The 23807-nt window shown below is 34.2% G+C and overlaps 1 protein-coding gene across 1 annotated transcript; it reads right to left on the reverse strand.

Moving 5' to 3' along the window:
• Positions 1 to 5328: 5328 nt before the first annotated feature.
• LOC110908807 (aquaporin PIP2-2-like) lies at positions 5329 to 8460 on the reverse strand. Its single transcript, XM_035975267.1, has 4 exons — positions 8111 to 8460; positions 6825 to 7120; positions 5845 to 5985; positions 5329 to 5741 (listed from the first exon to the last, which is right to left on the reverse strand). The coding sequence occupies exons 1-4, from the start codon at positions 8409 to 8411 to the stop codon at positions 5628 to 5630; spliced, it is 852 nt and encodes a 283-aa protein (XP_035831160.1). The 5' UTR covers positions 8412 to 8460; the 3' UTR covers positions 5329 to 5627.
• Positions 8461 to 23807: the final 15347 nt, after the last annotated feature.

Here is a 23807-nt window from a genome sequence, read left to right on the forward strand (position 1 = left end):
TCTAGCATAGATTATTAGTTAAAAGTCAAATCGTTGTTCATATAGTTTGACTTTTCGATTAAACGAGTTTGGCTCTGTCATTTCTCAAATTGAAACCACTTATAAGTTGGTATTTATGTGGGAAACAAACCCTCAAAAGGGTATTCTCTGATTCCCACTCTAAGCATGCTATTTGTCGAGTCAAAGGTGTTCTTAAAAAGTCAACAGAAATCGTTTTTGCGAAATATAGCATAAATGGTAATGTGGATGACATGCAATCAGTTTGATCATAAAAAATAAATTATAATGAATATAAGAATGTGTTTTATCATAATCAACTCGACAATCTTTAGTATAAACACGAATCGGAACCGAAAGTCTTGCAAAACGACTTTTTCGTTGACTCTCGATTCGGATCCGTGCATGCATGTTTGAGATCTGTATTAGAGTTTACTTTTGACCATTTTTATTTAAGTTCAACTCTCTGGAATTTTTACAACTTAAGTCTATGCTTAACCGATCCATATGCATGTTTCCGATTATGCTTAAAAGTTGACTATTTTGCCCTTTTTGATATAAAACGTGATTTTTGGAAAAGTGAAAGAGTATAAATCTTTATTATTAATTTATAAACTTGCACCGAAAATTTGAGGTCAGTTGGTGGTCCAGATTTTGAGTTATGGCCGATAGCGTAAAACTATATCTTTATGTTTAATAAATGGCGCATTTAGCGTATAACCTATTTAAGGCCACTTTTCGATATAAAACTTTTTACCCACTGATGTTATATAATATTCTGGGATTTTTGAAGATTTTTAATTAATTTTTGGCTGATCGGATCATACGTCGCTAAGTCGATTCGGTTAATGCCGGTTTTGACCGTTTAAGCCATAAAATGAGTTTTATACATTCTTTTGACCCCAAACCTTTTTCTACTGATTTTATTTGTTAAATAAATTATTTTGGGCATTCTGGAAATATAAAAATCTCAGCTTTCTTTTAAAAACCCGGAAACGGCTCTAAATCGCATTTTTAGCGTTTTTAGCGCATTGTAAGCGTTATACTCATATTAAACATATAAGACTCATACCTACTGATGTATTTAGCATATTTTCATATAATAACAGTAAGTATAAGATTTTGAACTCAGATTTCCAGTTTTGTCGTTTTTAGCCCTTGTGAAATTACTAAAATACCCCTACGGTGCATAGTTTGATTTTAAATGATAAGTTTTGTCTACGGGTCATACCCTACTGTTATAACATGACAAATTAAGTATATTTACTGTATAATTCAGACCCGTAACTCAGATTTCCAAATTGACTCTTTTATAATCTTTTAAATGACCAAAATGCCCTTATGAGGCGTAAATTGAGTGTAAATCCATTCGGGGCATAATAGAACATAACTTACTGATATTATATCATATTTAAAGCATATTATCTCAGGGAACTTGCATTTGACTCATTTGGCTACCCGTATCGCCCTTTTTGCGTTCGGTTCGGTTTACGTAACTAGTTTGCGTAAATTGACCGAAACGGGTCAAACGTTATCATTTTTATCTCAAAATCCAGAATGTATTTAGTATACCTATATTAAACAAGTATTCAAACTTGTCGGATCTAAATCACATTCTATCCGGTCTTTCGCTTAATCGTGCGCTTGAACCGTATCGTCCTTAAAACTAGCCGGTCAAAGCTAAAGCTTAAATAAAAGACCCGTTAGGAATCTAATAGGTTATTATAACCTTTGTTCCAGATTAGGAGGCCCAGTAAAAGCTACCTACACTTACCCATTATGATTCATACTTGCTCAGGTAAATACATTTTGACTTATTTTCCCTATACGGGCTTGGGGTACGGTATATAGAATACCGCTTGATCGAGCGCACAAATCCTGCGCCTTGGGTGTACAGTCTTGAATAGTTTGTGCGACTCGTTTAAACAGTCTTGTCTTACTTTAGGCTTTGGGGGTTATTGACCGTGTCCCGGATATCCTTGGCATTATCTTACGAGATGGCCACGACCAGAGCACGGGGTGTAGGCGTACACCCGACGTGTATAACTCTTTAATGTGGTGTGTCATTTAATCTTTAGCCCGGACAGCAGATCCCGGGCCACCAAAAGTACGAGTACATGTAATTCGTTCACAAGTTTATATTGCATAATTATCCCAAGTTAATAAAAATATTTATGCCTTGTGCATTTAAATCAATTTTCAATCATTTTCAAAATGAGTCGGTTGATTTGTATTTACCAGTGTAAACTGACGTATTTTTCCCAAAAGGTTAAGTGCAGGTACTATACGAACTAGGCTGGCTGTTTCCTAAGAGCGTCCACTATAGTCTCGCAAGCTCGGACGACAAATAAACTGTTGAACAATATATCTCATTTTTAATTGATCCGCCTGTGGATCCGTTTCAACTACTTGTGATATTTATTATTTCATTTTAATTAAAGTTGAAATGAATCTATTTCTGCTTCCGTTGTGCATTATTATATTGTGTTGTTTGTCTATGACGATGCCAACCACGTCACTGTACCCCACACCGGGCCCACCGGTGACACGTGGAGATCGGGGTGTGACATAAACTGTGTCTGATGTCTTGCAACTCCACCCTTCGAATGCTTATGCCCGAACCCTCATCCCCAACTTTGTTGGTTGGAGTAATAAGGATGGGAGAAAGGTAGGAATGAACTTGGGCTTCTTTTGGCGCTAACTCGTCTAGCGGTGTTATGTCTTCATCTCGGTTCAAACATTCAGTTTCTTGCTCCGGAAGATCTATAACCTCTTCCACCATATCACCATCAAACATGGTACCACTAGCCAACATCTTTTGGTCTCGTCTAAGTTGAGCTAGTTATTCGGCGAGTTGACCCACTTGCTTTGCCAATGCCTCATGAGCTTTATCTCTTACCTCAAGTTCCTTCTTCAATTGCATCTTAATTTCTTGTCTTGAATCTTTTATTACATTCAGGATCGCATCAAGCTTTGAAATTATTGAATCTTGAGGTTCCTCGTATGCCGGTTAAGGGTATTCGTTATAATAATCATCATACTCCTCCCGGTAACTTGAGAAATGTGGCAATTCAGGTTCATAGTAGTATTCTTGATAATTTGCTAGTAGTGGTGGTGGTTCAACGTATGGGTAATATGAAGATAGACCATTGAGATCTTCATAATCTGCCCTCCCATATCCGTACCATTCGACGAGGGAGTCTTCCCGATCCTTGTATGCTTGAATCTTCTCGTAGAAAACAGAACAATCCTTTAATAGATGCTCTTCGCTTCCGCAACATTCACACGGGTCATCATCTACCCAATCCATAATGAACGATGGTGCCTCCAAAACATGTTCCTGCACAAACAAGCTCGACCACCCAATGTATAATCACAGAAATACAAGAAAGAAAACTTAAAAACTAAAATTGAATAAGCAATGAAATACTAAGCGCACTAGCTCCCTGGCAACGATGCCATTTTGACAGACCGTGTCATCCCGATCAGTCAAAAACTCAATTAACATAGGTAGCTAGGGTAAGTCGGGTATCGTATCCACGAAGAGCATGTGGTCAGTATTGCACGACCTGTTCGATTAGTTAGACTATTTACAAAAATGTACAACGTAATTATGAAGCTTGCTAATTTTATTTGTTTGTTTGGTTTGAAAAGAACTCGGAGTGAACCGACAAATGGCTATTGTTTAAAACAATTGTTTACTAACTAAGATCGTGAAACTTAACTAAATGGTTGAAAACAATTGTTCTATATTAATTAATCCAGATTGATAGCTAGAAAATTATGAAATATTAGCGGTGGCATGGAAACCATAAATTGTGTTTGGGTGATTTTCGGCGTTTTAGGATTTTCTCGTGGGAAGATAACCTTAGGAACCGCTTCAACAAATTATCGGATTAAAAACAATTTTGCCTTGTGATTTCGATAAGGTTTAAGATTATAACTCTTTGATATTTTTGTGTGATACTTCAATGGGGTATGCTTAATTTTATTTTGAATTTAAAATTATCTGAATCAAATGCCAACCCTTTTTCATATGGGTTATGCTACGATTTAAAAATTATTAGTTAATTTATCGTTATCTTGTATAAGTTGGAATGTGTATTTATTTCTATCATATATCCTAAGACATAATTATTATTGGTTATTTTGCTATAATATATAAAACGCATGAAACGTAATGGTAGTAAAATATATACTTGCAAATTAACATTACATTGAGAAATTGAGTATATTTGTTATTACAGAAATAACTTATTTGATAATATATTAATGACATCATAGAACTTGATGGGGATATTTGTTTTGGTTCAAATTCATTGAAAAATATTTATAAAAAATATATACTTTTAATTAGTTATATCTTGATAAGTTAATACATAAATTATATATGTTTTCTCATAAGTGAAATAATATGTTTACGTATAAGTGATGAAATAAATATTATTTCACAACTTTAGTTGTATGGATTTTCGGTCCGAAAACTTTCCATTTCATTAAAGAATTCAACTCTGCCTTATTTGCGTCTTTTCTCTTTTGGCCAATCATTTCTTTTAGGCAGATCTTAAATTTTGATTCTCATCATTTTATCATTTCAAGCGTTATTTTATATATGAAAGTATAACGACGTCGATTTCAATTCGATTCCATATATATTTAGACATGATATAAATTAACGAGATCTCTTTAACAGGTACCTGAGGTTCTTCTGGAATCATCATGTCTAATATCCCTTAGCTATGATTTTATCCCACTGGATTTTCCTAGCAAGGTTTTTAATGAGACAACATCTCCAAGCATTTAGGTTGATAACCAAGGGGGAGTATTATAAATATATATTGTTATGATTATCAACTCCATAAATAGATTATCTTGTTCACCAAATTTCCCTCTCCTATGTATATAGGATATTGTATCTCAATGTATAAGGCCACTGGGGGCGGAATGAATATCACGCGTGATACAATAAAATAACGCGTGGAACAATTGTTTTTCCCACCGCCACCATTAGTTCAACGCGTTATACAATAACGAGAACCCGATTTCGTTATTTTCTTCATGGCGTGATGGTTTTTTTGTGAGGGTATTGTTGGTTGGAGGAAAATTGTTGGGTGTGGTGGTGAGTGATGACCACCGCCACTAAAAAAGGTTGTGAGTGATGGAAAAATGGTTGCTGACATGGCGGAACATGATTGGATATTGTGAGTGATGGAATTCTATCACTACTGACCACCCCCACTCCCCTAATTAGTTCTTTTTTTCTTTATATAACTCTTTTCTTCTTCCTTTATTATTTACTATTAGGCTAGTTTTACAACAGACACACACGTATTTATTCCGAAAATGAACATAAATATATAAATAATAATGGTTAAACGACTGGCTTGGTTTTACAAGGTCGGTCCCAAGTCGAACCATTAACTCGTAAATTGTGGAAAACACTTTCAAAAGAAAAAAAAAGACCACTTACAAAACACTTTAGATCCACAATGAAAAGGAAAAAAGAAAAAATTAAAATGAAATTACATCACTCAAAAATAATTGAACTACAAATCAACATGCTCGATCAATTGTGTCGTCCGTACAGTTTTATTCTTTTTGCATGGATATATAAATTCATCGTCTTAAAATTATGCATTGCTTCTGAAAGAAGCAAGTGCTTTAACGGCCCCTGCTCTGAGTACAAACTGGTGGTAAAACGCCGCTGCAGCTGCGCCCAGAAACGGTCCGACCCAATAAAGCCACTGCAAATATTTAACACTCGTATGAATTAGAGGGTGTGTGTTAGCTGTTAAAAATGATAGATAATGTTTTTCATGATGGCGGGTAATATAAACAAATGCATACATGATCATCCCAGGCCTTGTCGTCGTTGTAAATCACCGCAGCGCCAAAGCTTCTCGCTGGGTTGATTCCGCTGCCAGTGATATGAATGGTTGCCAAGTGCACCAAGAAGACTGCAAATCCTATTGGCAATGGTGCCAACACCTTCATTGTTTTACAAGTTTAAACATGTTATTAATATTTCTTTATTTTCCATTATATAAAAGAAAATTGAAAAGTGTTAGCTATAAATATTAATAAATCGTGTAAAGATAACAATAATTAGCCATAATTTCCCAACTGCTTAAAAATATTAATAAATCGTGTAAAGATAACAGTAATTAGTCATTTCTCAACTGCTACATATTATATAAAAAAGCAGGTGGGCTAGTTTTTTTTTAAAGATTTTGTAATATTTCTTTGTCCATGTGGAGTATTAACCTAACCAATATCTAAACACACTTTATTCCTTGCAAAAATAACTTCAATAATTTCTTTGTCCATGTGGAGTATTAACTTAAATAGATAAGAGTAAAGTTCAGTTAAGATTAAATTTGAAGTATACAACTAGTAGTATAATTCTTTTTTTTTTTAACTACAAATTTTGGATCACTGACGGACCACTGTAGTATTATCGTACCACCAGCAGAACCACCCGATCATATCCATATTCACTAGACGATAATGCCTATACACAAATTTAGGAGGAAACCCAATAAATCTGGAAAAATCCAATTGTGTGAATCGAACCCAGAACCTAATGGTCTCTAAGCTTTGTACTGCTGTTTTTAGAAAACACATACACCATTAGATCCTTTACCTCATCGACGGCTGGAAATTGTTGAATTAGGTTGAAACACGGATTGGGCCTTTAGGGGCGACTTTTTATATGCCGCCCCTATTGCTAGGTTTTCTTGTAGTGGTAATCCGTAATCAATTACATAACTACGCATGCACGAACAAACGACAAGGAAAGCAAAAAGAGATAGATATGACATGCTTACAGGAACATGAGAGTCTCGGGCATTTCTCTTAGGATCAGTAGCCGAGAAGACGGTGTATACAAGAACAAAGGTGCCAATGATTTCAGCACCTAGTCCGGTACCTTTGCTATAGCCGTCGGACAACGTATTGGCTCCACCACCATACCTATTGTAGTATGAACTCTGGAAAGCCTTGACCAAACCCGCACCACATATTGCACCCAAACATTGTGCAACCATGTACAAGATAGCCCTAATTAGTGACACCTTCCTAGCCAAGAATAGCCCGAATGTCACAGCTGGGTTAATGTGTCCTCCTGCAAGTGCATGTTAACAACAACCCTTTAAATTGTTTCCAAGTCAAGAAACCAAATGAATTTTGGTTTATTTAGAGTAATGCTACATAAATTTAACTTAATATTTATTATTTATAAAATATTTACTATTCTAGTTTAAGTTTATTTGTTTCTATGATTCACGATAAGAAAATCATCTAAAAGAAAAGTATACCTGTAATATCTTTTTACGTCAAACAGGGATTTTATTATCGAAATTTACTTCAATTTAACTCTTTTTCATTTTTAATAAAAATAAAAATTTTGTAACAAATTACATTTGATAGCTACATCATTTCCTTTCGGTCAATAATCTAGTTGCTACCTTTATCACAGTTTCTATCATAAATTTCGGTCGTTTTTACCCCTTTTTAATTTAAATGTAAATATCCTTAATTTAATTATTTTTTATAACCATTGCGCAAATGTCAAGTGTTTATCCTAACCAAAATGGTGAAGGTTCAAATCTCACGAAATAAGGAATAGATAAATTTTAGAGGCGTGTGTTTTGGTGTTAAAAAAAACTTTTCTACAAATATGCATACTGGACAGGGGCGGATATAGCTTTTAAATAAGGGTAGCCCCCGCTACCCCTTAACGCTACGACAGTAGTGTAAATTTTGAAAAAATTTGACGTTTTTTCCGATTTTGTTACCTTTTTTTAAACTTTGCCCATATAAAGATTTTCTAGATCCGTCACTTTACATACAAATATAAAAAAAAGTCTTAAAGCAGTAATTTGTGGACTGAATAATCATAGTTATATGTTTTGAATTATATTCTTGCCAAATCAAACTGTTAGTTTTTAATTTTTTATCTTATTTTTGGTAGCATTGCCAAATCAAACTGTTAGTTATTTATTTTTTTATCTTATTTTTGGTAGCATATATATTATATTCAAACCTTAAAATCTTGCAAATTAAGAGCAATAATAATAATAACAACCATCAATACAAGTGTAAGTATACTAACCAGAGATACCAGCAGTGCAGTAAACAAGGACAAAAATCATGCCACCAAATGCCCATGCAATCCCAAGGATACCAACACCACCACACTGATCAGCATCCAAGTTGGGGTCAGTCGTGCTCTTGTACCCGATAACCGTCGAAACCCCAACGTACAGAAACAAAACAGTAGCAACAAATTCAGCAATGAGCGCTCTGTAGAAGGACCATTGCGTCAACTCTTCGGCAACGATCAATGGTGACGGAGGCGGGTCGTGGTAGTCTTTGCGCCCGTGGTGCTCTGCCACTTCAACGTCATTTGGCATTGCAACCGGTGATTGAACAGCTTATTGTTGTTGGAGACAGAGAGGAGAGGGGTGAAAAGATTGGTATTTAACGGAGGTGGTGAGGGAGATTAGAGTTTATTATTGGTTTTTTTTTTTTTTTTTTTTTATTATGTTTGGAGAATGTTTTGTATTTTAATTCAACATGGGCATGCATGTTTGGAAAAAAACACTGGAAATTTCCGGATTTGGTATTAAATAATTATGTCTAAATCAAGAATTACGGGACGTTTAATACATCTATGTCTTATCTTAAAAGTAACGTTCAAAAATAAAGTGATGTGTTATATGTTATAATTAAGGTAAGAGTAAAGTGTAACTTACGACCCTGAGGTTTTTTAGTAGAGTCAACTTAATTATTCGTAGAGGATTTTTGGATGTCCCTCAGGCCTCGCGCCACGTAGAGGATTCATCTGATCCTCGAGTGACGCACGAGAGAGCATTTATCAAACTCAAAGAGTTACGCGATCTGGTCATTCTTACAGCCTCTAATCCCATTAAACCTCGTTTTTATGACTTGTTTTCAGTCTCTAAATGTTACCTATGTATCTAGACTTGATTCTAAGTTTATTCCATGCATCAATTACACCATGGTCATCATCTATACGATGGTAATCAAAACCCATCAGTTCTTATTCAAACTTGAAATGAATTTGCGAGTTTACTAGAAATTGAAACCCAAATACTATTCACTTTCCATTTCCTAAGCTCTCAGCATGAAAAGCCCCATCCTGATCACTCAATCCCTATGCAATTTTGAAGATAAAAAATCTAGGATTCCAATCTTTTGAGGTAATCCTTAAGTCCATTTCACTTCATTGTTCGTCCTCTACAAAGCCCTCTATCAATTTCTGTTGATAGATGGCAATTGTAGTTCGTTTAGAATTGCATGATTCTAGGGTTCTTAGCATTTTCGGGATTTTTATATTTTCATAAATTAATCTAGTTAACCTATTTTTATGATTTTAGACCTATTTTATGATGCAAATTCAATAGCTATGATGTTAATCTTGTTTACATATTTTTCTAGGATTTATTTGATATAATCTAGATGTTTATCTTTATATTTTGTTAGTATATTTTATGCTAAATATTCATAATTATCATAGATTAGTAATAATATTAAATTCTTAAAATATTGTTAAAGAACTTTTTATTATAATTTTACTAATTTAATTGTAGGCTTTACTATATTAAATCATATATTTAATGCAATAAATATATATAATTCTAAAATATATTTTGCTAATTTATATGTGTGCCTTTAGATGTTAGAAGATCTAGCACACATTATTGTTAACCATAGACTTAATAACGTTAGTATTAGACTTTAAGTTTGTTTGGTTAAAATAATATAATTAATACATTTAGACATAAGTAATTTTTGGACAAATTGGACAATATATACATACTTATGTCTTTAGACAAATTATAGACTATTAGATAATACAAACCTTATCATATATTTTGACACCATATTTAGCTCTACATATTACTTAGAAATATTTATTTACTTAAATAAGCATTTTAATCATAATTTATAAACTAACATATTTAGTCTCTAAAAATGTAGTATTTTGCATTAATTATACTTGTAACCAAACCCATTTTAGACTTATTATATATGTATTCTATATCATTAGAAATAAGTTTGGACTAAATTGCTATTTATATATATATATATATATATATATATATATATATATATATATATATATATATGGGACCGCTAAAATGAAAACCACCTCCAGTTGTAAGAATCATGAGAACTTTTTGATCCGGGGCGAGTTGGACCAAATTTTTTTTTTCATAAACGTAGATGCGTGTATTATAAACACATTTGTAAAAAAGATGTCGTGAGTGTAGTTTTGAGCACCACAAGTTTGTTTTTACGGGTACCGTAAATTTTATTTAAAATTTACGGTACCCGTAAACACAAACTTGTGGTGCTCAAAACTACACACACGACATTTTTTTTTTGAATTTTTTTTTACAAATGTGTTTATAATACACGCATCTACGTTTATGAAAAAAATTTTGGTCCAACTCGCCCCGTACGGTGTAGTTCTCATGGTTCTTACAACTGGAGGTGGTTTTCATTTTAGCGGTCCTATATATATATATATATATATATATATATATATATATATAGAGAGAGAGAGAGAGAGAGAGAGAGAGAGAGAGAGAAAGTGTATTGTACAATATCCCTTAACATACGATGCATACGCGATGAGGATGCCGCACGTTATAAACCTTCAAAACGAAATACCGCATGTTGTCGCATTATATGATTTTCTTAATTCGCATGTTATGGTTTTTGGAAATCGCATGTTGTTAATTTTGAATGTGAAAACTAAGTCGCATGTTATGGGGTTGGAAAACCGCATGTTATCAACAAACCTGCATGACCTAAATCCGCATGTTATAAGTGAATCTCGTATGCATCGTACGTTAAGCACAATTTTACGTTAACCAATCCCTCTCTCTCTCTCTCTCTATATATATATATATATATATAGAGAGAGAGAGAGAGGAAGTGTAGGATACAAATCCCCTAATCGTACATTACGTACTCGATCCCCACAGCCATACACGTGTCCTGATTGAATTTAATTAGATAAGGGTATATCAGACATTCTGTTCAATCATCTGAGGGTTAATTAGGGAATTCCGTCAACAAGGAAGCAGATTACGAGTTCGTTTCAAAACCGTCTATCTAATTATTGTTCGTATCAATTTGATTTGTAGGTTTTTTGATTGATTCCTATACCGAACACACGTTGGCGATACCGAAAATGCTGGATTCATCATTTAGGATGTTTATTTTGGGTTTTTCATCATAGTGTTACGGTTTAGGTATGGGTTTTATTTTATTTGAAGGTGTTTTCATGTTATTAGATTCTAAAGAGGTTGAAGATAAGATGTTTCTGGGTTTATTTGGTGAGTTTAACATATCGCATGTGTTGTTTTTAAATATCGCATGTGTTGTTTTTAACATATTGCAGGTATTAAAGATTGAATCATATGAATAATTCGCATGTTTAAGTTGGAAATTCCGCACACAATAAAGTTTTAATATGTAATTTCGCATGGTTAAGTTGGTCATTTCGCAGACTAAAAAGTATTTAGCATATTTAGCTCAATATTTCGCACGCTTTAAAGGTAATTATATGTAATTTCGCACAGTTTGTTTTATAATTCAGTTCAATAATTCAAATCAAATAATTCAGTTCAATAATTCATATCAATAATTTTACAGTGCGTTTTTCTTTTACTATAAAGTGTATCTTTTTATCACCATTGAAAAACCACTTATATCTTATCTTATTAAAAAATGGCAGACCTCCCAACATCCTCTTCTGAATCAAGTATCAAACAGTCTTTGAGAAAAAGGATTCAGGAACAAATTCAAGAGGATCGATCATGTCAAGAGATGCTGGAAACCAACATTTCTCGTGTAACAGAAAACATGAAGAGAAGACAAGAAATTGTGAACTTGCTTTCTCAGATGCAAGTGAGTAGTCTTCAAGAAATTGCTGTAAGTGATCTGGGTGAGAGGGATGAGAAGCAGTTGAAAGAGTTGGCGGATGCAATAACAATCTTAAGATGCTCGATGGAGATGAAAATGAAGTTCCTTTCATCTTTTGAATGAACTTGTTTATTTTAGTGCTTTATTTAATAAAACATGCAAGTGTTTTATGTTTAATATAATTCGCATGCTGTGTTATGGCATGGGATTTGATTTCGCATGTTTATATTCCCCATTTTGCATATTTTAAGCAATTCAACGTCAAACATGTGATTTTATACATAAAATATGCGTAATTAAAAACATTAATGTAATCTAACAAGTCTAAATATGCAACAGAAATTCAACATCAAACAAGTCTATTAGTCCTTTCCAATAAATGCTTTCAACCTATCTGGGATTATTTTGTCTAAATCTTTGAAATACTTTTCTCTGTCCGGCCTTTTATCGAAAGCATTTGTCAGTTTAATTATTTTTTGACGCTCCACATTGTGTTCGGATAGAATGATTTTACTTAAATATCTGTGCCTCAGGAGATCAAGTTGTGAATTCTGTCTGTTGTTTACTTCATTTTCTTTCACAAACCCAGTCACCCATGGTGTTTTCTCTCCTTTGTATGTTTCCATGTGACACATCGTAAACACTCCACAGTCTACATCGTTATTCTCCGTCCTCCATTCCATCACTTTTCTTTCTATCACTAATGTTTCAAGTGCTTTTATAGCCGGTGTTGGTTTTAAGGCCTTTTGTAGGTATAAAACCAATACCCTTCTCTGTAAACATAGCAACATTGTGTCAGTAGCTTTTACATAAAATATAACATGTATATGAATAAGTTTTTGTATTACCAGTGTGTCTGGAAGCCCCTTGTATCTTTCCTCAAACTCTTGTTCAGCTGCTGAATTGTCAATCAGCTCAATTTTGCCGGTTTTCAAGTGGAAGCATAAGACATAGAAGTGGTCACCTTGAAGTACCGGAATAAACACCAAGTCAACCGAATCAAGTTTTTTTACCTCATATTTTAGTAGTATGTCTTCTAAATTTGAGGCAAATACGTTTAGACGTTGGTTGTCTGTGTATTTCTCCTCCTTGTACATGATATCCGGCTGTATGTTATGTAATTAGAACCAAGGTTAAGTAATGTATTACAAGGTATTTGTACATGCGAATTTAGTACATGCAAAATAATGTGTGAAAATTTTTCACATGCGAACTGTATATGTACTGTATGTGAAATTACAATAGTATGCGAAATGTTATTTTTGTTTTCACAGGAAAACTATCTACTATTCTACATGCGATTTAACTATAATTAGTATGCGAAATCATTGAATATGCATTTTCTGTTTTAATTTCAAATGCCAATATGCTTAGAAAAACATACCATCATTGTGCTAAATAAGAAGAGTCTGTATGGTGATGATTTTCTATCCCTCTTCTTCTCTTCAAGGTTGAGAACATCCACAAATGCATTTATTCCGTTTGATGCTACGTACTAACCCCTGTAGAAGCTTTCAAAGATACCTTTGACTGTGTAAACCCCAGTTTTTGATCGGTAAAATACATCCCTGCCAGGCAAAAATTAAATAATTAAATATTTTGAGTGTATATATTTAGATGTTTGTTACTTGATATAGTTGTTTTACTTACTCTATGTTTGCAAATGTAGAAAATGTGTATCGGATCACACTCAATTCTTGATTCAAGAGTGCTTCGTGCATGTTTACCACTCTGTTGCAGAAAGGAGAACAAAATGCTTCTCCAAGCTCTGCACATCTTTTCTCATTTCGAATTTTGGCGGCTTCAATTGTCTTATAAAGGAGTTCATTTAACCCCTTTGGTATAACTTGTTTTGGCTTTGAATTTTTTCTCCCCCTAGCTGGTTTTTTTCCCTTATTTTCTTCCAGGCTGGGTCCCAGGCTCAAAAGCGACTCAACTGATTGCAATTCCTCAGCCGTCACCTGAGGGCATTCAACTTCTGGTTTCTTCTCAACTTCGATACCTGAATCGGTTTATTGAGGGTCCTATTGTGTAGTTTCTCCTAAAGAAACTACTTCCACTTCTGGCTCCTTTTCTTGAACTTTTTCTTGAATGTTTTGTGTAGATTCGGCTAAGTTCACTGTTTCTTCCATACCAATTTCGTTTTCACCACTTTCTGCAGGCCAGAGTAAGTTAAAAATATAATATTTTGTTCTTTTTATTTTTTTCTAATATAAAGTGTTTTTTACCTTTGACAGGTGGTTTGTAAGTGTATACACCCGTTTCGACAGTTTGAATGTTTGCAATAAGGGTGTCTGTCACTCCTCCATCAGCTTTATTTGTCAATCCTTCATCATCTGGCTGCAGTACCCATATAGATAGAAATTATTGAATTTTAATACATCAGAATCAAAATCGCATGTTATACATGACATTGCATGCGAAATCAAATGTCAAGTGTATGCATGAAATCGCATGTGTATTTTTAAGGTATCGCATGTGTATAGGAAATGGTGATTTTTACATAAAATCGCATGTGTTAATTTGAAATCGCATGTTTACCTTCTGATGCCATTTGTTCCAAAACATTGGATATTACTTGTTGAGCTTCTTCATTCTGTTTAGGTTCTTCGTTTGTAGTATCTTCATGATGAACTTCAGAAGCTGCATTTTCAGGCTGTTGATGAACATCAGAGGGTGCAGTTTCAGGCTCTTGAACCAAATCAGGCGGCACACAAATGGGATTATTCCTAAGTGTCTCATCTCACTGCTTACAGGCCCACATAATCTCCGGATCCCAAAAAAACTTGGTTTTTGCTTCTGAAACTTAGTTGTTCATCCCTTGAACATCTTGAACCATTTTAATGTATTTTTTGACATTGGCTTTCATTTTTTTCAACAGGTTCTGTAATATTTTTTGAGTTAAAATACTATCAATCCAGATGTTAAAAATAAATGGATTAAGTGAAATTAATATTTTTGGGCTTACCTTTTTGTTGATGTTCGAAGCCTCTCGATCTCGTTGATGGGCTGAATCGTAGAATACCGATGGTGAAAGTGGAACAGGAGTGTTGCAATAGTCCATCATTTTCTGTGTCTGTGTCCCAACTACCATCATAAGGTTCAACTGAGGCATTTCATGGAGTTCAAAACTGAAATCCATCATATCATCAATGTTCTCGTTATCGTTAGGGTCTTCCTCGGTTTCTACGTTTTCTACTGCACGTGAAGTCCTTCTTCTGTAGCTTATTGTGGTGTCAACGGGTGGTAGTAGTGTATACTCCTCCGTTGAACGACCCTCTTCTTTTTCATTTTCACTCTCATTTGTTGTCCACATAGGTCCGTTATCCGAAATATGCTCCTCGACTTTATCAAACTCCGTAGATGTGATATAACGAATAACCGGTATCTCCACGACTTTTTCAAACAGTTTAAGCCTCTTGTTGTACTCATGCGTGTATAGAAGCTGTATAAATATACAAAGGAGTTGATATTTACTTAAAATGTGTATTTATTTTATATTCAAAGTCATCAACATACTCTATTTCTACAAAATCGCATGCTGTGAGATAAAAATCATATGAAGTCGCATGTATTCTTTAACCATTTACCAAAACCACTAATCTAATAAAATCGCATGATTTAGTTATGATTTCGCATGTATCAGTTATCACTAAAACTATCTAATCTTATAAATCGCAAGCTCAAACATAATTATTTTTAAAATCGCATGTATCATTTAATTATATAACAAAACAAACTAGTCTTGTAAATATGTTATCAAATGTAGTAAGGCATACCGTAAGAAAGCCAACAGGTCCCACGAACTGTATATTATAGTTCTTCCAGCCCGCTCGTGTACGACGCAAAGTGTCAAGTAGATATGAGCACCAATCTAGATGCGGTATATCCTCAACAATCTCTACACCAAGCAAACATCTATCATTTGCAGTTGTGGCCTTTGTAATCTCTGCAAAAAATGTCATCCAGTACACCAGGAAATTTAATTTAAACAGGCTCCCCCATCTCTTTGATTATCTATTGCAGTTGCAATCAAGCCATGGGTAATTCTCGCGTTTCCCCCCATTGACTGGTGAACGTATCCATGACAGTATTTCCTGGTTCTTTACTCTTTTCAATTTTCTCCAACTTTTTAACTTTTCTTTTATCGACTATTATTTCAACTGGTTTTGGCCCCTATGGTATTCTAAATACCTCATAAACTGTGTTCGATTTAATTTTTATTTTGTGTCTACCTACGTCTAGCGTATCGAACATCTCGTCAAAGTTTCTGGCTAGCCAATATGCCAAACATGTCAAAATATGGTTGATATTCATATCTAGAATAGCTCCAAATCCTATATTCTTCACCTTATCAACCTGTTTTTTTTGAAAAAAATTTCACAGTATCCATATACGAGTTAGGTTAACATCTTAACAGTATTGCTTCGTTGTTGTATTCGAAGAAAGCCCTAGGTTCTGTTCTAGGTGGTTCCACCTTTTTTGAAGGTTTTTTTGTTTGTATCTTAGATTTCTTGTCATCTTTCTTCTTTTTCGGCAGTGGCTTAACAAAGTCATCCTCCTCAGAACTTTCTTCCACAATCTTTCTTTTCTATTTTTGTTCACTTTTTTCAAAGTTGATATGGGGTCTTCAAAGTCATCATCAGAATCTATTTCTACAAATCGCATGCTATCAGTCAAAAACCTTATAAAATCGCATGTATCAGTTAATCATGTACCAAAACTCATTAAGTTAATAAAATCGCATGAATGAGTTATCAATTTGCATGTATTAGTTAAGCAATACCAAAACTAGCTAATCTTATAAATCGCATGCTTTAGACAAAAAACATTTATAAAATCGCATGTATCATTTAATCATATACCAAAACTAACTAATCATACAAAATCACATGGAGTTTTTATAAATTCGCATGCACAAGCTAACCATTACCAAAACTACATAATAATACAAAATCGCATGCCCTAGACCAAAATAACTTTTATGAAATCGCATGCCTAAGACAAAAACCTTTAATAAACAAAACGTAACATATAAAATCACATTTATCATATAAAACCCTCACAAAACCCTCTATAATATCGCACATATATCAGCTAACCATTACCAAAACCTACATAATCATACAAAACCTCATAAAAAACCATACCAGACATAAACCCTAACCAAATCGTAGTTATGAACAATACGTAATCTTATAAAACTATAGGTTTCAGACAAAAACCTTACTAAACAAACCAAATCGCATATGTCATTCAAAGTCCCTGTAAATCCCATTATAAAATCGCATATGTCATACCTGGATTCATCTTCTTTGCCTGTGGTCTGTCGTTGTTGGCCTTGCTTCGTTTCTCAAAAATCATCAGTCTTCGTTGAATCGCAACGGTAAGTAGTAGGGAACTTGGGGAAGAAGAATGCAATGTTGAATTTGGGTTTACGGTATGATTGTGAGTTTTTGTTTGCTGATTATCAGGGGTTTTGATTTCGCAATGGACAATTTTAACTTTGGCGGTTTCATTTATTTATTTTAATTTGATTAATTTAATAGTTAAGCATGGGGTTTAAATGAGATGATCTGACGGTTGTGGTTATAGCGTACATAATGTACGATTAGGCATATTGTATGATAACCGGCCTCTAGATATATATATATATATATATATATATATATATATATATATATATATATATATATATATATATATATATATGTGTGTGTGTGTGTGTGTGTGTGTATACGAGGTTTTTTTACAAAATGTGTTTTTACAGAGTGTAGGAAGTAATCTTGACCATTGAGGGTAAACATGTCACTTAAATAAGGAAAAAATTGTCATACCATAAACATCCCCACCTCTCTCTCTCTCTCTCTACACATTCACTCCTCCGAAACTAGTGTGTTTTATGTTATATTGGTTTGTTTGCATTCGTTTTATTCTGGTTGTTTAGGAAACTGAGTATGTATTTTAATATAGTGGATCTAAATTGTTGTTTTAAATGGAAAAAATATATGTTTAATAGTAGATGTACCATTAGTGCGTTCAAATGTGACCAGTTATGATGTGTTTACGTATGGTGTGTTATACAATATAACACATCATGATGAACCCCAAAAATTATAAAACACAACGTCAAGAAAATACAAAAGACATGTCATTCATAAATCATAACTGGTATACACATTGTGATGAAACCAATTACCTAATAAAACATAATGTCAATAATTACAAATACATCTCCTTCCTAAAACATAAACTGCTATAACGCATTATGAATTAACCTGTAACTGGTAAAACACATCATCAAGAAATTGTTCATGAAGGCTTGAAGGATTGTAACTTGTAAAACACATCGTCAAGAAAATTGTTTATGCAGGATTCGCTTACATGCTAAAACGAAAGCTATAACACATTGTGAATGAACATGTAACTGGTAAAACACAATTAACCATTGCATTGCACATCGCCATTTTTTGCCCGTAATGTTCAGTTGAATGAAACAAGAAAATCGAGTGAATTATGATAAAAGTATGTGTTCTTCGTGTTTATGTAACTAACGATTTTGAATTGTTAAGAGGCTAACATGGCTTTACAGAAAAATGAAAAAGATTTTAAAACTACAATCAAAACCTTAAAAAAGATGCTTCTGAACTTAAGAAATTGTTTTAAACAAGCAAACTGGTATTAATAATTACATTAATATCATTGACCAAACAAAGAAAGAGTTCGCCCTTGCACAATGTGATTATGAGACGATCAAGCAGTAGTTGGAAAACTATTCCAACTTGAGACACGTCTTAGATCACATCATTGATAGCAAAATGAAAAGAAGGGAGACGTTAAATGCATTGGGTATCAAGCTTGTCCTCCACCGATGAGACATAACTACACCAAGTTGCTTGATGACGAGGATATGCCATATTTTGAGCCTACCGTTCCTCTAGATCCTACTGAATTTACAGCTGGTCTAGGTTTCACAAAGTGTGCATCTTGTAGTCAAAGTCAATCGCAGGGGTCAGGGATTCAACATCTAGGAACATTCAGGTTTCTCCCATTATTGAGGATGTTGATAGCTTATATGATGAATTGGATGAGGATGAACCTGAGAAGTCCACCAGTATGACCAAAGAGGCAAACATACCTCTTCAGAATCACATTCTTTTTGATTCTTAAGTTGAACCTTATAGGACTACTCAAGTCAAATATATTGAGGCTCCTATTCAAAATTCTGAAAGTGTGAACTTGCTTTACACATTGACTAGTTCTGACATAGTTTACTCAAAGAAAGTTTTTCCAATTAGAAACATCAATAAATCACTGATTGATAAAGTGTTTGAAGATTAAATGAGTAAGTTTTTTGGGAAAGTCAGGCCTAACAGTTGTAGTAACTCAGTGCACTCCTATCCTAAAAGTTGAAATTAGAAAACAATTTGGGAATCTAAAATTGCCAGTTCATAACAATCAACAAAAGCAAAATCATGCTAAATTTGAAAAAAGAAATGGCAAAAGAGCACAAAACCAAAAGGTTCAAAACAAAAGAGCTCAGAACCAGAAAAGGTTCAAAATGTGAACTTCATGAAATACTGATAAAACTGAAACATTTGAAAACAAGTCCAATACAGATTTTGTTAAACAAGTCATAATTTTGAAAAGAAACACTCAAAACAATTGCATGCAACACACAAACTGTTGTGATTAAGTACCAAGTACCTCAAGATCACCATGTTCATCTTCAAGTTATTAGAACCATGATACTCTGAGGTTTGTTGAGCAGAGGTCATGGTTTGGGTTAAGTGAATATGGACACATTGTCGCAAAAGGTCCGTATCTCACAAAAGGAAAAACAAAAGTTGATGCCCCCCGTGGAAACAATTACCGTCCACGATTTGTCTCACCAAACCAAGACCCTTGTCTTGTAAAAGAAAGAGAAATGAGATAGAAAAAAAAACATCAAAAGGAAGTTGTGAAAGGTTTAAAACTGAGGTTATCCAAAAACAATCGGTTGCGAATAAACCAAGTTAATCAAAATATTTTAACAATAAAAATGGTAAAAGTCAACAAATTTGGAAACCAAAAGCGGTAACTGATTCAGGGAGAGCACCATCATTTACAAACCATCGGGAAATTGATATTACATTTCTCGATGCTAACGGACGACCTAATACCACAAAGGCTTGGGTCCCCCTATGTAACAACTCTCACCCAAATTATTATTTATTAAATCATTTTATCCAATAGGAAACCCTAATTGAGACACCCAAGTGATTCTGCGCAAACCCTAAAATTTTCAGAACAATCGGAATCAGGATCAGGGCTCCTAAAACTCAGGGGGGGGGGGTATTCCCTATTGAGGATTATCCTTATAATTCATTGTCTAAATCGAATTTTCTCGATCCGTCGACTCAGCTAGGCTACACACACGCACGTGCAACCCTATGATGAAACGTGTCCCGTCGCGTCACGCGACGCCCCCAGGGTGACCCCTCGCGTCACGCGAGGGGGTCAATTTCTCAGTATAAATAGAGGGGTGTGGGACTTGCATTCTGGTGTTGGAACGACGAAGAAATTCAATTCGTACCTCAAATTATCTTCTGATTACTACCAAACACACACTAGCTCGAATTCTGCTACGATACAGGGTATTAACTCGATCGCTGCTACGATTCAATGTCCGATCGATTAAAATTATCCGATGAATGTTTAAGTGCTGCTCAAATTGGGTTTATACTTTGTCATTCGTCGTGATTCCGACAGGATGTTTGAGTATCACCCGAACTCGGGCTATACTATGTCATTCGTTGTGAATCCGCTGGATGTTTAAGTATCGCACTTTGTCATTCGTTGTGAGGGTTTAATCTCGTGAGTTATCGTAACTGCTGTATTAGTTACTTACCTAGTTTCGTGTGCATTATCGCTTAAATTAGGTTATCAGGCTTATTAGTGGACTAAACACTACCCCATACACTTACAATCAAAGTAGATGCTAATTCTCAAAAGAATCTGAATCATGAAGCTTGTTAATTCAATACTGCATGCTTATAATGTGAGTCATTCTCTTTTTATTAACTGATTTACAAAACTCCAAGTTATTTTCAAAGTTATAATTACAGGGATTAAGTCTTTGTAATCACCAAATTACAGCCGGTATGTGGGGTTTTGTATACATTACTTGATAACCGTCACCATTGGACAACGAGTTAGCCAAGGGGTGATATGACCATAGTCACAGACACCATCGGGCAATGAGGCTACCGATGGCTGGTAGAGTGACAAATACTGTGGGTAGTTGGTTGATAAACAGAAACATTGTAATCGCTCTTAATACTGTAAATTATAACAAATGCGTCGTTTTAAGTAAAATGAATGATTCACTCAGTATTTGCTGCTGACAAAACCTTTTTAAAACGCGTTTCAGGTAATTACAGTAGATTGGAGTAAGAGTTGGATGCGGCACTAAAAGGCACAAAGAAGTGGCTTATTTTATCAATTAAACTAAATTAAGAAATATTGTTTTATGTAATTGGGTTTATCCCTTATTAAAGCTACCATTGTAAAACATGGGTTTTATCCCATCTATTTAATAAATAAAATCCGGTGTTTCTAAACTCTGGTATTTTTCCTAACTCACGGTCCTGATGAAATTTCCGCTGCAATGTTTTTAAAATAAACCACCGGTACCACTTGGCTGCTCGCGGCTCTCGATTCTGTCCAGGGTGGGTCGGGGTCGTGACAGAAGGTGGTATCAGAGCCACTGCTTCAAGCCTATAAGTGTTGTGATAATAATGCTTAAGCTTAAATAAAAGAGTTAGGAGATTGCTATTAACTGGTAGCACATTTGATAGCATTTAGACTCGAACATAAGAAAAGATGCCTTAGTATAAGCTAAGCCACTTGTTTAAGCAATTAGGTGTTGTAATAATACCTAAGTTTAAACGGAGATTTAGGAACTTAATATTATCTGATAGCACTCAGGATGATATTTAGACTTGAACTTAAGAATTTTGCCTTAAATATAAGCTTCAAGATAAATTACTTATATAAATATAATGTAATGAATGTTGATATACCATAAGAACTTAATATTATCTGATAGCACTCAGGATGATATTTAACTGAACCTAACTGAAACTAACCAAGTTAGTCTAACCTTATTAACTATAAACCAAGCTTTTATAATTCCATTATTTATTTATCATATTAATTTATTTAGTTAATAAAAAAAATATATTAATTTATTTAATTTATTAAATTAATATTAATAAATATTATATTTATTTGTTTTAACCCAAATTTTTGGGTAGTTTACCAAATTAACGTACAAATTCCCGATTTTTGAATGGATTAGGGCAATCTCTTGATAGGAATTGTTCGAGAGTTGTAGATTAGAATATATTCCCAAGGTTTCAATGGTTAGGATCCGTCTTTCTAAAACGGGTCGAATTTTGAAACGGGTCAATTTTGACGGGGGTTACAGTCTCCCCTACTTTAGGAGATTTCGTCCTCGAAATCTAAGAGTAAGATTTCAAATGAGATCATAGAATAGATGAGACTTGATCATAGTGATTATTTGAGAAAAATTGTTTCCATGAGTGCGTCACATAGTATATAATGTTTCAAATAGTTTCACATAGCATATAATGTTTCAAATGGTTTCACATAGCATAACATGAGTTTCCACATAGTGTAACATGAATTATTCACATAGAGTAACATGTAAAATGAAAGCGTAATAAATTTAGTTTGTTCACGAGAGAGCATCATTAATTGTTTGAGATTGCGACAATAGTGTGAGTTGTGACTTCCTAGCTTGAAATGAAGATAACGCTCAATGTAAAATCACATCGAAATTGAGATAACATAAAAGAGATTTAACATAAAACATGGATTGTCACGGAATGTAACATACGACAATTCCAAAGTGAATCGAAGTCCTTTTCGAATTAAGGAAACGTGCTTTGGCCTAATGGACAAATACTCTCATCGAGGAGCGACTAACGATATTTTTCCTTCCAGTTACTACACGTCCTTAATCGATTGGGAAATCGAAACTTTGGCGAGAGCGAAAATCGAGGAGTGGGACTAGTTAAACAAGATGCGAGTTTCACCTCTAACTTGATAACATCGTACCCTAATGTGGTTGGTACTTATCAAAAGATAAGGGTCCACTAGAGTATGAAATGGAAAACTCCCTTCAAGGTTTGGATATCACTCCTAACTTAAGGGTAGATTTCGTGCAAAAATCAAAGTATAGCTGAGTGAAAATCATCACCAAGTGTGGGAATCACCCCTATCTTGATGAATTTTTTCGATTGTGTTGTAAGAGTGTCTTCAAAGCTCCCAAGTGTGTATTGTGTTAGCCCTAGGAAAGGCTTGTATATTAAAAGTCCAAAAGAGAGTAGGGGGAAGCAACGAAGATAGAAAGGAGGTTGTTTTAAGCAACACATAGTGAGTAAGCTCTTAAACTATAGACTAGGCAAGGCATTCCTAATTCCCTATAGTTATGGCTCTGATACCAATCTGGTATCAGAGTACTCCTACTATGGACTAGGGAAAAGTATGGCGATCCTACCTAATTCCCTGTAGTTATGGCTCTGATACCAATCTGTCACACCCCAACCGATGGCCGAAACATCGGGATGAGACGAACAAATTGCTCAAAACAACATAACACTATTGTGACAATAAATATTAAATTCATTTCATAAATTGTAAAGTGGGGTACATAGTTCCAAATAAATAAACATAACATTTAACAATAAATCAAATGCTAAGTGGGTTTCTAATGTCCATCCTAGCTTGATTCTTGTTTTCTTGATCATTCAACCTGCAATATGTATTAAAATAAAATCAAC

Source organism: Helianthus annuus, chromosome 7, assembly GCF_002127325.2.
Source record: "Helianthus annuus cultivar XRQ/B chromosome 7, HanXRQr2.0-SUNRISE, whole genome shotgun sequence".
Classification (NCBI taxonomy): domain Eukaryota; kingdom Viridiplantae; phylum Streptophyta; class Magnoliopsida; order Asterales; family Asteraceae; genus Helianthus; species Helianthus annuus.

Coding starts and splice junctions, on each gene's coding strand:
- LOC110908807 (XM_035975267.1), bottom strand. CDS start 8,411: ATGCCAAATGACGTTGAAGTGGCAGAGCACCACGGGCGCAAAGACTAC. Junction 7,121..8,110: donor CTGCACTGCTGGTATCTCTG/GTTAGTATACTT, acceptor ATGCACTTGCAG/GAGGACACATTAACCCAGCT. Junction 5,742..5,844: donor ACAAGGCCTGGGATGATCAT/GTATGCATTTGT, acceptor AAATATTTGCAG/TGGCTTTATTGGGTCGGACC.